The sequence below is a fragment of the Urtica dioica genome, chromosome 7 (genome assembly GCF_054948205.1).
Source record: "Urtica dioica subsp. dioica isolate 48M chromosome 7, U.dioica_male_clone48M_v1_H2, whole genome shotgun sequence".
Classification (NCBI taxonomy): Eukaryota; Viridiplantae; Streptophyta; class Magnoliopsida; order Rosales; family Urticaceae; genus Urtica; species Urtica dioica.
Window position 1 is genome coordinate 42689172 of NC_142762.1, and position 12185 is coordinate 42701356.

A 12185-nucleotide genomic window follows, 5' to 3' on the forward strand; every position below is an offset into this window, starting at 1 on the left:
ACGAAAGCTCTGAACACGTTTCCACGCCACTGTATCTCAGTCCCCATAATACGGAATTTGGTCCCACAGCCGCTGTCTATCTTTGCCGCCCTTCTCTCTCCATTTAATAAATGTTACATACCAAACTAAGTAGATTCTCACTCTATATCTATTTAAATTTTGAAGCACTAGGCAGGCAGAGGTTTGTTTTATTTATAAAAATTCCCCAAAAATGTAAAAACTAAGGATTCTCCGGAGAGGTTTCAACGAGGCCATCGTACATTATAAAAAAAGGTAAAATTTTTAAAAATTATAAAATGGATATACATGTAAAACTATCCATCGATGAAACCCCTTAATTAAGTGACGCTCGTTAGAGTGACTAGGATAACTAACATACTCTATAGGTCTTATAATCTATTTTTTTATTTTATTTTTATTTTTAAGGGATCTAGTACAATTTATGAACCATCATATAATAATACCAGTTATATATAACTTATATATATGTGTGTGGTGTGGTTATCAATAACGTTGATACACATTTGTCATCGACGTAAATTTTGGGCTCCACTTCCGATCGATGCCATAGTAGTCCATACCACGGTACCACAATTATTCAATATGTGTATGCCGTACGTACAAACTGAATATAATAAGCAAAGGAATAAATGTTATTTTCTAGAAAACGTTAAATGAAATTGTAAGGAAAAAAAAACCCAGCAGCAATAATTAATTCATCGAATCTTATGGCTTGCGGATGTTTGTTATTCGCAATGTAGGTATGAATAGAAGAAGAAAAGAACAAGAACTACATATATACACATATATGTGTGTAGTATATATCTATACACACTAATACGCAGACAGAAAGCAAAATAGCTTCTTCACTTATTAACTTATTTCCAACTTTATATTGCACTTCATGAGAAACTCCATGCCGACAAATTACGAGGCCACTGATAATCTCCCCGAACCTAATCAACAGCAGATCTTTAGTTTGTCATCGCTCCAAAACCCTCAGATGCAAAACATATTCAATATTTCCCATCATCACTATCATCTTCTTGTTCAGAAAGAACATCAACCACAAACGATCAACAACAGCCTATTCGGACCCACGTTTACTACGAGTACACAGTTTCTTCAGCCATGGGAGTTCAGAAGAAGAGACACAGAAGAAGCCACAGTTGAATCGCTAGAAAACAAATTAGGTTTAATTTATGGCGACAACGACGAGTCTAGCAGCTCTTTCGCTCAACACGAGGTGGGACTTCAACACAAATCCATGCCAAACATTTCTCTGCAGACTGATCTTCATCAAGAATATTCCACTGCTATACAATCCTCATGGTAATAATTTTTGCTTAGTATTCACAAAATATATGCTTTTTCTTTTTCTGAACTTCATCCACATGTATGTATATCGTTGTCTCTCAGGAATTTCAATGAAGATATTAATGTTGAAAGGTATAACAGTATTGAGGGAAAGCCAAGAAACATGAAGCTCTACAGTGAGCCTTGTCATCAAGAGGTTTTGAAGAAGAAGAGAAAGAGGAAGACGAAGAAGGCGATACTCCTCCGTAGCTCGACTCGTTTCCTCGAGAGCTTGGCCGAGAGTGTCGTGGCTCACCAAGACCGGCTTCACAGCAGCTTCTTGGAGGCAGCCGAGAGGATCGAGAGAGAGAGGAGCGAGAGAGAGGAGGCTCGGAGACGCGACGAGGCTCGAGCGCGTGACAGAGAAGCCGTCGCGAGACTCCGAGAGCAAGCGAGGGCTTCGGAGCGAGAGGCGCTTATAGTCTCCTACTTGGAGAAAATCACGGGTCAAAGAGTCGGTCTCTAGCGATCGGTCTTTTTCCTTACCGAAATTTCAGCCGGAGATATTGACAGGTTAAAGGGCTCGAAAATCGGTGAGCAAAGATGGCTTATAACAAGTACTTTAGGAAAACTAGAAACTACGTACACTCTAGAACTTGCTCTATTGTTTTGACTTCTTGTTCTATCTTTTTTAACTATATCAATTGTTTTGCCGAGCCTCTCAAATGCAAAGTCATTATAAGGAGCTCTTGAAGACCTATTCACTCTGTGTCACCATCAACGACTAGTTTGGGGAAGCTTTTGGAAGACGAAAAAACGGGTTGCACTTGCACCGAATATAATTTTGAAAAGAAAAAAAAAGGTAGTAGAGTTCTAAAATCAGTGGTTGGAGGAGAAGACAAGCGTAGTCTAGATATCGTTGGATACTTGAAAGCATAGACCAATATATCCACATTTTTATTGACAACATGTAGTCTAAATGTATATGTATAAATTTTAAATAAAAACAAGAAACATGGTAATTAATTCCCTCTTCTTCCATGATGTTACGTTTCTATGCCTTTTTTGTGTTTTTTTTTCTTCTAGTAATTTGACACGTTATTTATACTAAAAGAGGGCATTAATTTAAAAAAAAAAAACTTAGAATAGAACATAAATGTCTACCATTAAAAAAGGAGGACATTAGTGTCCAAATCTCAATTTAATCACCCTACACGAAGACAACATGTCACCTATACCGATATATTTAGGATGCTTGGACACAAATGATCCCTCTTTTTAATTGTGGTTCGATGTTCTTTGAGATTCACGATTTTACTTTCATATAAATTTATTGAAATATCTATATGCTTTTTTTTTCTTTCTCCTTTTTGTAGTAGTATTGTTTCAATAAGGGGAAAAACATAATTTTATAATTGATTTGAGTATAAAAATACAAAATGGTAACTTAAAGTAAAACACCAGTCCGCTACTCTACAATTTGAAGTTTAAAAATATCATATCTCATTGAGAAATTAAACCACGGAAGTGTGCATATATATAGATGTTGTAACAGAACACAGAAACTCATACCAAGAACCGGTTTATTGAGTTTCATGTTCTTATGTCTATTGAGACATTCTTTTTTTTTTCTTTTTTTTTTACAATATCAAATTAATGAAGGTAAACTAACTAAGCCAAACACCGGGTTATATAGCTATATAGCCACACGGCTATAGAGATTTTGGATTTGGCCAACGTTTTGTTAATTTCCTATAAATAGCCACAACAACCTATTTACGGCCTAATAAAATACCAAAATGTCCCCACATAATTCCCGCTCATTTACACACCAAATATTATAAAATTTAAACCAAAATTTAAACCAAAATATTCGGCCATAACTATTCCCGGAAATCAAGGAAAGGCCGTGGATTAACCGAATATACCCATTTGAACACGCCACTTTTCTTCATTTTGTTTACCAAAAAAAAAAAGCCGAGAGAAAAAAAGAGAGGAAGACGAGGAAAAAATTGGAATCATCGGACGAACGACGACGACTAACGAAATCAACGAGAAAAGGTATGTTTGTAGCCGATTTAATTCACAGTTAACACGATTTTCTCATGGGGGTGTGTTTATACATGATTTTTTTCGTTTATGGGTTGTTCTTCTTCGGTATGAGATGGTTTTTTCTTTGAAATTAGGTTCACAATCCGGGAAAAAGAGATGAACTGCATTTCAAAATCGGAGGGAAAAAATTGGTGTTCACGCGCGCGCTCTCTTCCCGTGGCTCCACAGCCCCAACGCTTACATGTGGAACACCATGATTCAAGGTTGTTACATGGTCGGGATTGCAAAAGCCTGCGAGAAGGCTCCGACGTCCAAGGAAGATGGTCGGTGATTTGCGTTATGAGGAAGATGAGTTTCAATGGTTATTTGATTGTAAGGATGATTTGTTTTTGTTCATATGGCACTAGTACAAAATATAGCATCAGGTGCGACTTTTTTTGCACCTGAAAGTGCAAAAGTCGCACCTGAAAGTACTTTCAGGTGCGACTTTAGATGCGACAAAGTCGCACCCGAAAGTCCGCACCTGATAATCCTCTTGATTATCAGGTGCGACTAGTCGCACCTGAAAGTCTTCTACTATCAGGTGTGACTAGTCGCACCTGAAAGTCTTGACTATCAGGTGCGACTAGTCGCATCTGATGCTCTTTATCTTTTAAAAAAAAAATTAATATGCTGATTATATATTAATTTTAACCTAAACTAATTTTAACCTAAACTTAATTTTAACCTAAACTAATCACATTATTACAATTACTAATCAATTAACTAATTACAATTCCTAATTGATAAACTAATCACATTATTACAATTACTAATCAATTAACTAATTAACTAATTACAATTCCTAATTGATAAACTAATCACATTATTACATTATTACAATTATTAATCTTAATTTTAATTTCATTAACTAATTACAATTCCTAATTGATAAATTAAAGTATATCAAAACTAATTAAAACAAAAACAAATTTAAACTAATCACATTATTACAATTACTAATCAATTAACTAATTAACTAATTACAATTCCTAATTGATAAACTAATCACATTATTACATTATTACAATTATTAATCTTAATTTTAATTTCATTAACTAATTACAATTCCTAATTGATAAATTACAATATATCAAAACTAATTAAAACAAATTTAAACTAAACACTAACCTAAACATATTAGTATATCACAAACTAAACTAATTACAATTTCACAATTTCACAAACTAAACTAAACTAAACATATTACTGTTTCACAATTTCACAAACTAATCACAAATTCTAAACTAAACACTAACCTGCAGAGACTCGGGACGAGGCGAGCGCACGGCAGAGAGTGAGCAGGGGCTGAGCGCACGGCGAGGTTCGGAGGGGCTCGGGACGACGACAGAGAAATACCGGTGGATAGCACAACTCAGGACCAAGCACAACTCACGGCCAACATCACAAAATTCAAACCAACCTCGTCCAAAAATCCAAAACAAACACAAACCCAACCTCAAATCAAACCAATAATCATGAAAATAACCTCAAAATCTCCATAACACGTTTAAAATAAAAAACCCCCAATTTCAAACATTCATAAACCATCAAGTCACATGAATCAAACGCTCGACAAACATAAACAAGTCAAAAGAATTCCCGACAGCCTGACCCACTAGCGCTTAAGCCATCATAACGCGAGCTACAAAACTTGAAATCGATTGATTCTAGCGGAAAATGAAAGTAGACTCATGTAGCTTTCTAACGAGATATTACAAGCATATATACGACAAGAATAGCTATCTCAAAAACAGCCCGTAATTCACTGTTACAATTCTGGAAATCTCGTTTTACTACTGCGAAACACAAACTTTGGAAATTCATAACTCATTCAATACTCAATGGATTTACATATTCTTGGTCATTTTAGAAAGCTCATACAGTCTACTATCCATGAAAAATATCCAAAAATAAGAACTCAGATCATATCGGTCTTTCCACGTCGATTTACAAAGGCAGTTCAAACAGTTTTTTTTTCACAAATTCGGCCAAATTCAAACCACAACCAAGAAATCCGAAATCAATCACCAATTTCAAGTCCTCAACATCAATAATCGGGTCCAAAGATCAACTAAACACAATCAATTGCTTAGAAATCATCCCGGAATCAAAATCCCCAAATTATGAGCTATAAACCCTAGCTCGAAAATCCATCCGAGAAAGAGACTTCCTCACCTTATTTTCGTGGAATTAGATTCTCCGGAAACCACTCACTCCTTCCTCGGTGGTCGCTCTTGCTCCGGCGTCCTCGCGACTCCCGGCGACGTCTCTTTTCCTCGGTGGAGGATGGGTCACGGCGGCCACGGCGAGCTCGCGGCGGTGGCGCTCTGCTCGGCTGGGACGCGCGCGCGGTGGAGCTCTCTCTCGGCTCTCTCTTTCTCGGCTCCCTCTCTCTCTTTCCCTTTCTCTCTTCTTTCTTTTCTTTCTTTCTTCTCTTTCTCTTTCCCGTGTCCTTTCTTTTCTTTTAAATTCTTTTCCATTTTAAAACTGAATGAAAAAATGAGGGGAGAATTGGTCCGCTTAAAATTTTAAACAATTTGTCGCACCTGATACTCAAAAGAAAAAAAAAATTAGCGAAATTTTTTTGGACTTCTGGTTGACAATCTGATGCGACTAGTCGCACCCGAAAGTCATTTAGATGCGACTTTTAGGTGCGACTAGTCGCACCTGATAGTCATGCGCATCAGAAAACTAAATTTGTAGTAGTGTGGTGTATATTCGTGTAAATACAAAGCATATTTACAGTATTTCGTATAAATACAAAGCATATTTACAGTATATCCGTATAAATACAAAGCATATTTACGGTATATTCATTGTAAATACAAAGCATATTTACAGTATATTCGTGTAAATAAAATGAAAAAAATTCTGGAAATATTTTGGACGTTCTAAAAATATGAATATATGGAAGACAAAATAATATCAATAAATGAAGAATATATTTACAAATTTTACCATAATGAATTGCCACGAAAATATAAACTAATTAACTAAAGTCAACGCTAAAAACTTCCAAATACATAACAATAAATGTGCTGGAAATTTCCCTATTCGGTTTCAATATTTTATTCGAAATAAAAAAAAACTGCCTAATTAAAATAACGGTCAAATTAAATAAGGGCAAAAGTGTAAAACTAATTCAATTAATAAGATGACATGTAAGCAAGATGACTATTTACGGGAAATTAACTAAAGATTGGCTAAAACCAAATTGGTATTGTTTAAGATGGCTACGTAACCAATCATTTGTTTATAAAAAGAGGAATAATCTAACCAATACTGAAAAATACCTAAATTGATCAAGTATATGACAAGCACGGCGACATAAAAAGTCTTTTAGTTCAAATTTAAGCTAAAATTGATACAATCTGAATACCCAATCCTCTAATCAAATCCCTTACTCTCTTTTCCCTCAATATTTATATCTCCGACTTCTGTGCGTTTTCTCATATTTTATTTTCTAGTTTTTAATACTTTTTTCATGTTCTTCACTTTTTATTTTCCTTTAAATTCAAATTGGGCTTAGGAATTCTTGGGCCGAAACCAATAGACACAATAGAAGTGTAAACGACAATGAATAAAATGACAACACATTAGAATGTATAAAAAGAATTGGACACGATTGATCACTTTTTTAAAACGGTAGATTTTTAACCCAATTTTAAGTTTGTCGTTAAACAAATGTTCATATTTAGTTTTAATTTATATATATATATATATATATATATATATATATATATATATAAATGCTAGGTATTTATCTGATAAAATGTGAAAAGAGCATAGATTGTTGGTTCTTAATACTTATATGTTAAATAATTATTTATTTTGGACTCTCAATAAAAAGTGATCTAATATAATACAATACAGATTATAGACTTTGAGCTTTTAATGTATTTAAGTCGTAGGCTTTTAATATGTAGGCACATTGAGTTTCTATATATTAATATGTTAAATAAGAAGTCCAATAAATTAACTTAATGGTTGCCTATAAATTGGTCATTAAATCATACGTAACGTTTGTCATTTTTTTTATATCCGTGTTAATTTAGAAAATCAATCGTAAAAAATTTATCAAGTACGATTTCACTTATGATATACTTAGTACAAGATCAATCATTATAGATTTATCTGCTATGCGCTTTTCACTTATAGTTTATGACCATTAAGAAAAAAAAAAACTTCAAACCTTAAGAAAAATAATATTTTGTATTTTATGGGGTTGGAATATTATAATTTTGGCATAATGAAAAGTCCATACATCAGGTAATATTATATATATATATATATATTTAATGTTTTATTCAAATTGGGATTGGGTTTAGTAATTCTTGTTCTGCCCACTTACGGGCCGAACCCAACAATTTGCAATCGAAGTGTAAATGACAAAAGGACAACAAAATGGAATATAAAATGAGTGGAAATTAGTCTCGAGCCACGTTATTTTTGAACTTTTTATGAATATATACCTATATGTTATTTTTATTCTAAGAACATCTCGTTTTGTTATGAAAATAGCTAATTTAATAATTTTCTCTTGATGTTTATAAATTTATTAGACTTGAAATTACTAAACGTGTGAACAACTAGTTGAACAATAGCTATTTATGAAAATAGCTAATTTTAATAATTTTCTCTTGATGTTTTTAATAGACTTTAAAAGTTAGTTGAACAATTAGCTGCTGGTGCAAGAATAATTAAGCAGGCAATCATACAAGCAGATAAACAGAACTCAATAAAGGACACACGAAATTAGTAATCATGTTCGGTGATAAAACACCTACTTAGGAGGGCTGATATGTCCGGTGGTGAAAATCAATTCACTATAATAATCGAAGGTACAATGATTCAAGTTTGCAGACTCCTTCTCAAACATCTGTCTCCTCTGATCTCCGATGAACTGCAATCTGAGCTCCCCTAAGATCCAAGACTCCCTATCACTCCCACGCGACTCTTCCTCCCAAAGATTGCACGATCCTCTCCCGAAGATCTTCTCAGCGTATCAACGCAAACACACGTACGTACTTACGAAACTCTGTACAAATAAAGAACAACAACAACAAACTATCTTAAACCAGTTGTCGATGTGGATATCTGGTAGATAGAATGGTTTTAGATTAAGGTCCGTGTTTATTGACCTAAAAGTGCCAGTTGACCTAATGAAACTATGGGAGGGGGAGAGATGGTGTGTGTTTATACGCGTCAATAACATAATTTCCGTAAATTAAATCAATAAAGAAATCAAATACGATCGTATCTCCATAAAAATTGGAACTAAAATATATTATGTTTTAAGTTCAGTTCACGCAGACTGCCACGTGTCTTGTACAACTCAGGTCTTGAACAAGTAGTTGTGCCATCGTCTTGAACTTAAAGTACACAATTATACCAAATTAAGACCATGGCATAGAAAGAACCAACAAGACTTATCTTTTTATTACTTACAATTTCATTTAAATATGTATGGATCATTTACAGTTTCATCAAAAATATCGAATACTTGAAAAAAAAAATGAGATATTTATAGAATGCTATAAAATTTGAAGCATTCAGGGGCTTACTATCTTCAAACAAGATATTCATGAAATTTACATATTCAAGATATTCATGAAATTTACATATAAACATGGTAATGTGTAAAATTAAGAGTATAATTAGCGATGGATCCATCTAATGCAAACTTATAGCATTCTACGACAAGGCCCTTAATAGGAAAAAAAAAAATCAAACCTATATTAATATAAAGTTATAAAAATTACCAAAAATAACGTTTTTATGGGTGTAATATTTTATAAATAATTGTATAAAATCTTTTCGAACATAGTGTTTATTCAAACAATAAATAGTCATTATAAATAATAAATAAAGGTTGTCGTAAAATTAAATAGAGTAAAAAACAGTAAAGAAAATAAAAAATTGTAAACATAAAAAAATTACTCTTGAGAATTTAAAAATGATATTTTGGCAATAAAATTTTTAAACATGCCATGTGTGCTATGTGCTAAGAAAATTACACAAATATCTCATTTAAAAATGATAATTTTAAGGGTGATGTAGCTAAATAACCAATTTAAAGTTATGAATTTGCAAAATAGTCAAAGTTTATCTTAATTCAGTGAAATAACAAAAATGTGCAGCAATCTGATTTCAAAAAATGTTTTGACCCCAAGATTAAATATTTTGAAAGTGATAAATTGCTTATAATAATTGTCAAAAATTTTAATCTTGGCTGTTGAATAAATTTGGAAAACGTAAATTTGACTATTTTGCTAAAAAGTTGAAACTTTGACTATTTTGCTAATTAATAAGTTTCAAATAGCTATTTATACACAGAATTTGCTCTTTATCTAAAGGAAGTTGTAAACATGAGAAAAAAAATTAAATAAATATAAAGTGGAGCAAATAATATACACATTTTTTTTTAATAATCGTCTGATAAAAAAAATAATTGACACAATATTGTCGAAAATAAATAAATTGACACAATTTCATATTTGTTATTAATTGCACACAGCAGATTGACTATAAATATAATATTTATTTATTTATAGCCGTGATGAGGAAACCACTATACGTGTATGAATCTCGGTCGTATATAAGTTAATATAACTATATATATGGCAGGTTTTATATCATTGACCGGCGAATTATGTGGCCTGTGTTATTTGACGATGATCTTTGTGTAATAGTTAAATTAAGCAGAAAATTAAATGCTAAAACATACTTAACTTACTTAATGCAGATCTTAAAAAATCCTGGGAATTTTTTTTTTCTTTATTTATTATCAGTAACAATAATAAATTATGTCACTAGATCACAGTTGACTTGAGATCCTTATAACGGCCAGTCAATTCTACGCCATTAATATCTTACGTATAAAGGTCTTGTTATAACTTATATCTTATGTTTCAGCTTTAATACAACATAATATATAGAATTAGCTGGAAATTGGATTAATGATCTGCATAGCCGTAGTTTAATTTGAGAGAAAGTCCATGAAACCACTTAGTTATAACTTACAGCTAATATTTTTTTATGCCTTGAATTGTAGAAATACCACTAATTTTTTTTAGAGGTCAAAAGGTGTACAAATTAGATCAACTAATTTCTGAATTAACGAAATGAACTTGTTAATAACCAATATTCCTTCAATTAGAGACAGTATTGCAAAAACGGCAACACAATTCCAAAGTACTTGGGGTCATAAATCCGGCGCTTTACCTTTAAAAAATAACTAATAACAATTAGTATAGATTCATTAGGACCACTTAATTTGAATTAGCTGAAAGTAAAATTGTTATTTAAAAAATGGAATAAACAAAGTAATAAACTCAAGTTGTTGGAATTATAGGGATGTGCGATTTACTGAAGAAAAAAAAAACAGCTGGGAATATCCTTATCGCCTCTAGGCTCTAGCTGGTAATTAGTCAATAAATTTTTACTTATAATTGCTTCTTTATTCTAATGCCCGTTCTTAACTGTATTCAATGCGTTTGTAGAGATCCGAAATTTCGGTAATACCATCGAACGAAACAGCTCACTTTGTGAAACCAGATTTTCGGTTTTTTCCAGTTTTATTTCCTTATTTTTTTTTATTTAATAAGTTTTTTTTCCTGCCTAAAGCAGAAAAGTGCGTGTGAGAGGTTGTTTTTTTTTGTTTTTGTTTTAAGTTCTGAATTACACTATAAGTAAAAGGTCAATATATCTATATCTTATCTCTCATTTGTTAAAGGATTCCAATAGATAACATCAAAACTATGCGAAATAATTCTCTCACTGGCCCTAAAGTCTAACAATACATTGTAGTATATAAGATTCAAGAAAAAAGAAAAAAAAAACTAATGATCAAGTTTGACCATCGAAGCAATAGTCAATTACTCTAAAAACTAAACGTTTCTCATTATTTCCAAGTTCAAACATCGGTCCAATACTCCAAAAGCGTCTCCTCAGAAAAGAAAACGGGCTGTTGGGAAGACGATGACGTGGCGAACAGCAATCTGTAACCGTCCAACGACCCATCCACGCCGTCGAAATCAAACCGATCTCGACGGTCAGGATCGTCCGTGCCACCGCAGTAGAGCTTCCACAAGTCGTCATGATGACGGTCGTCATCATGATCGGACGGCAAAAGCGCGTCCACTTCGAAATGAGTAATCACCGGATTCAGATCATCAGAACTCTCCGGCTTCTCTTGGTCAACGATCGTTGGCGTTGACTGTGGATTTGTGTTGCTGAATTTATTAATTAACGGAGCTTTGATTTTCTTCCTCAGCGTTGTGTTCCAATAGTTCTTCACTTCGTTGTCCGTTCGCCCAGGAAGTCGTCCCGCAATTAGCGACCACCTGAATATATAATGATCGAATTTAATTTAATTTGATGATAACAAAATAGATTAATTAAATAAATACCTGTTGCCTAAGAGGTTGTGGAGCCTGATGATGAGATCCTCTTCCTGTTCGGAGATGTTTCCCCTTTTAATGTCTGGTCTGAGGTAATTAAGCCACCTCAATCTACAGCTCTTTCCACATCTCTTGAGACCTAAAATTATATATCAAGATATTATTAATATAAGCGGTGATTAATTAGTGGGATCGAGTTGATGATGAATTAATTACGTAAATACCGGCTTGCTTAGGAAGGTTTCTCCATTTGCCTTCACCGTGAGTGTTGATGTGATGTGTGAGGATTTGGTCTTCCTCGGCAGTCCAAGCTCCTTTGTTCATTTCATCCTTGGAACAGCAAGGAGATCTTCCCATTCTCTCTCTATCGCTAGATCTCTCTCTCAAATGAGA

At 33.3% G+C, this 12185-nt stretch overlaps 2 protein-coding genes across 2 annotated transcripts; one reads left to right on the forward strand and one right to left on the reverse strand.

The window, feature by feature from the left end:
- The first annotated feature begins 900 nt into the window (after positions 1-900).
- Positions 901-2319, forward strand: LOC149391793 (uncharacterized). The gene is made up of 2 exons (XM_089621134.1): positions 901-1332; positions 1420-2319. The coding sequence occupies exons 1-2, from the start codon at positions 905-907 to the stop codon at positions 1820-1822; spliced, it is 831 nt and encodes a 276-aa protein (XP_089477260.1). The 5' UTR covers positions 901-904; the 3' UTR covers positions 1823-2319.
- An 8776-nt stretch (positions 2320-11095) lies between these two features.
- LOC149391794 (transcription factor MYB123-like) lies at positions 11096-12185 on the reverse strand. The gene is made up of 3 exons (XM_089619171.1): positions 12017-12185; positions 11802-11931; positions 11096-11735 (listed from the first exon to the last, which is right to left on the reverse strand). The coding sequence occupies exons 1-3, from the start codon at positions 12147-12149 to the stop codon at positions 11306-11308; spliced, it is 693 nt and encodes a 230-aa protein (XP_089475297.1). The 5' UTR covers positions 12150-12185; the 3' UTR covers positions 11096-11305.

Bases quoted from the DNA above. Each gene is read 5' to 3' on its own strand.
- LOC149391793 (XM_089621134.1), top strand. From the start codon at position 905: ATGAGAAACTCCATGCCGACAAATTACGAGGCCACTGATAATCTCCCC. The intron at 1,333-1,419 runs GTAATAATTTTT...GTTGTCTCTCAG, and splicing joins ACTGCTATACAATCCTCATG to GAATTTCAATGAAGATATTA.
- LOC149391794 (XM_089619171.1), bottom strand. From the start codon at position 12,149: ATGGGAAGATCTCCTTGCTGTTCCAAGGATGAAATGAACAAAGGAGCT. The intron at 11,932-12,016 runs GTATTTACGTAA...ATATAATTTTAG, and splicing joins AAACCTTCCTAAGCAAGCCG to GTCTCAAGAGATGTGGAAAG. The intron at 11,736-11,801 runs GTATTTATTTAA...TTATATATTCAG, and splicing joins CACAACCTCTTAGGCAACAG to GTGGTCGCTAATTGCGGGAC.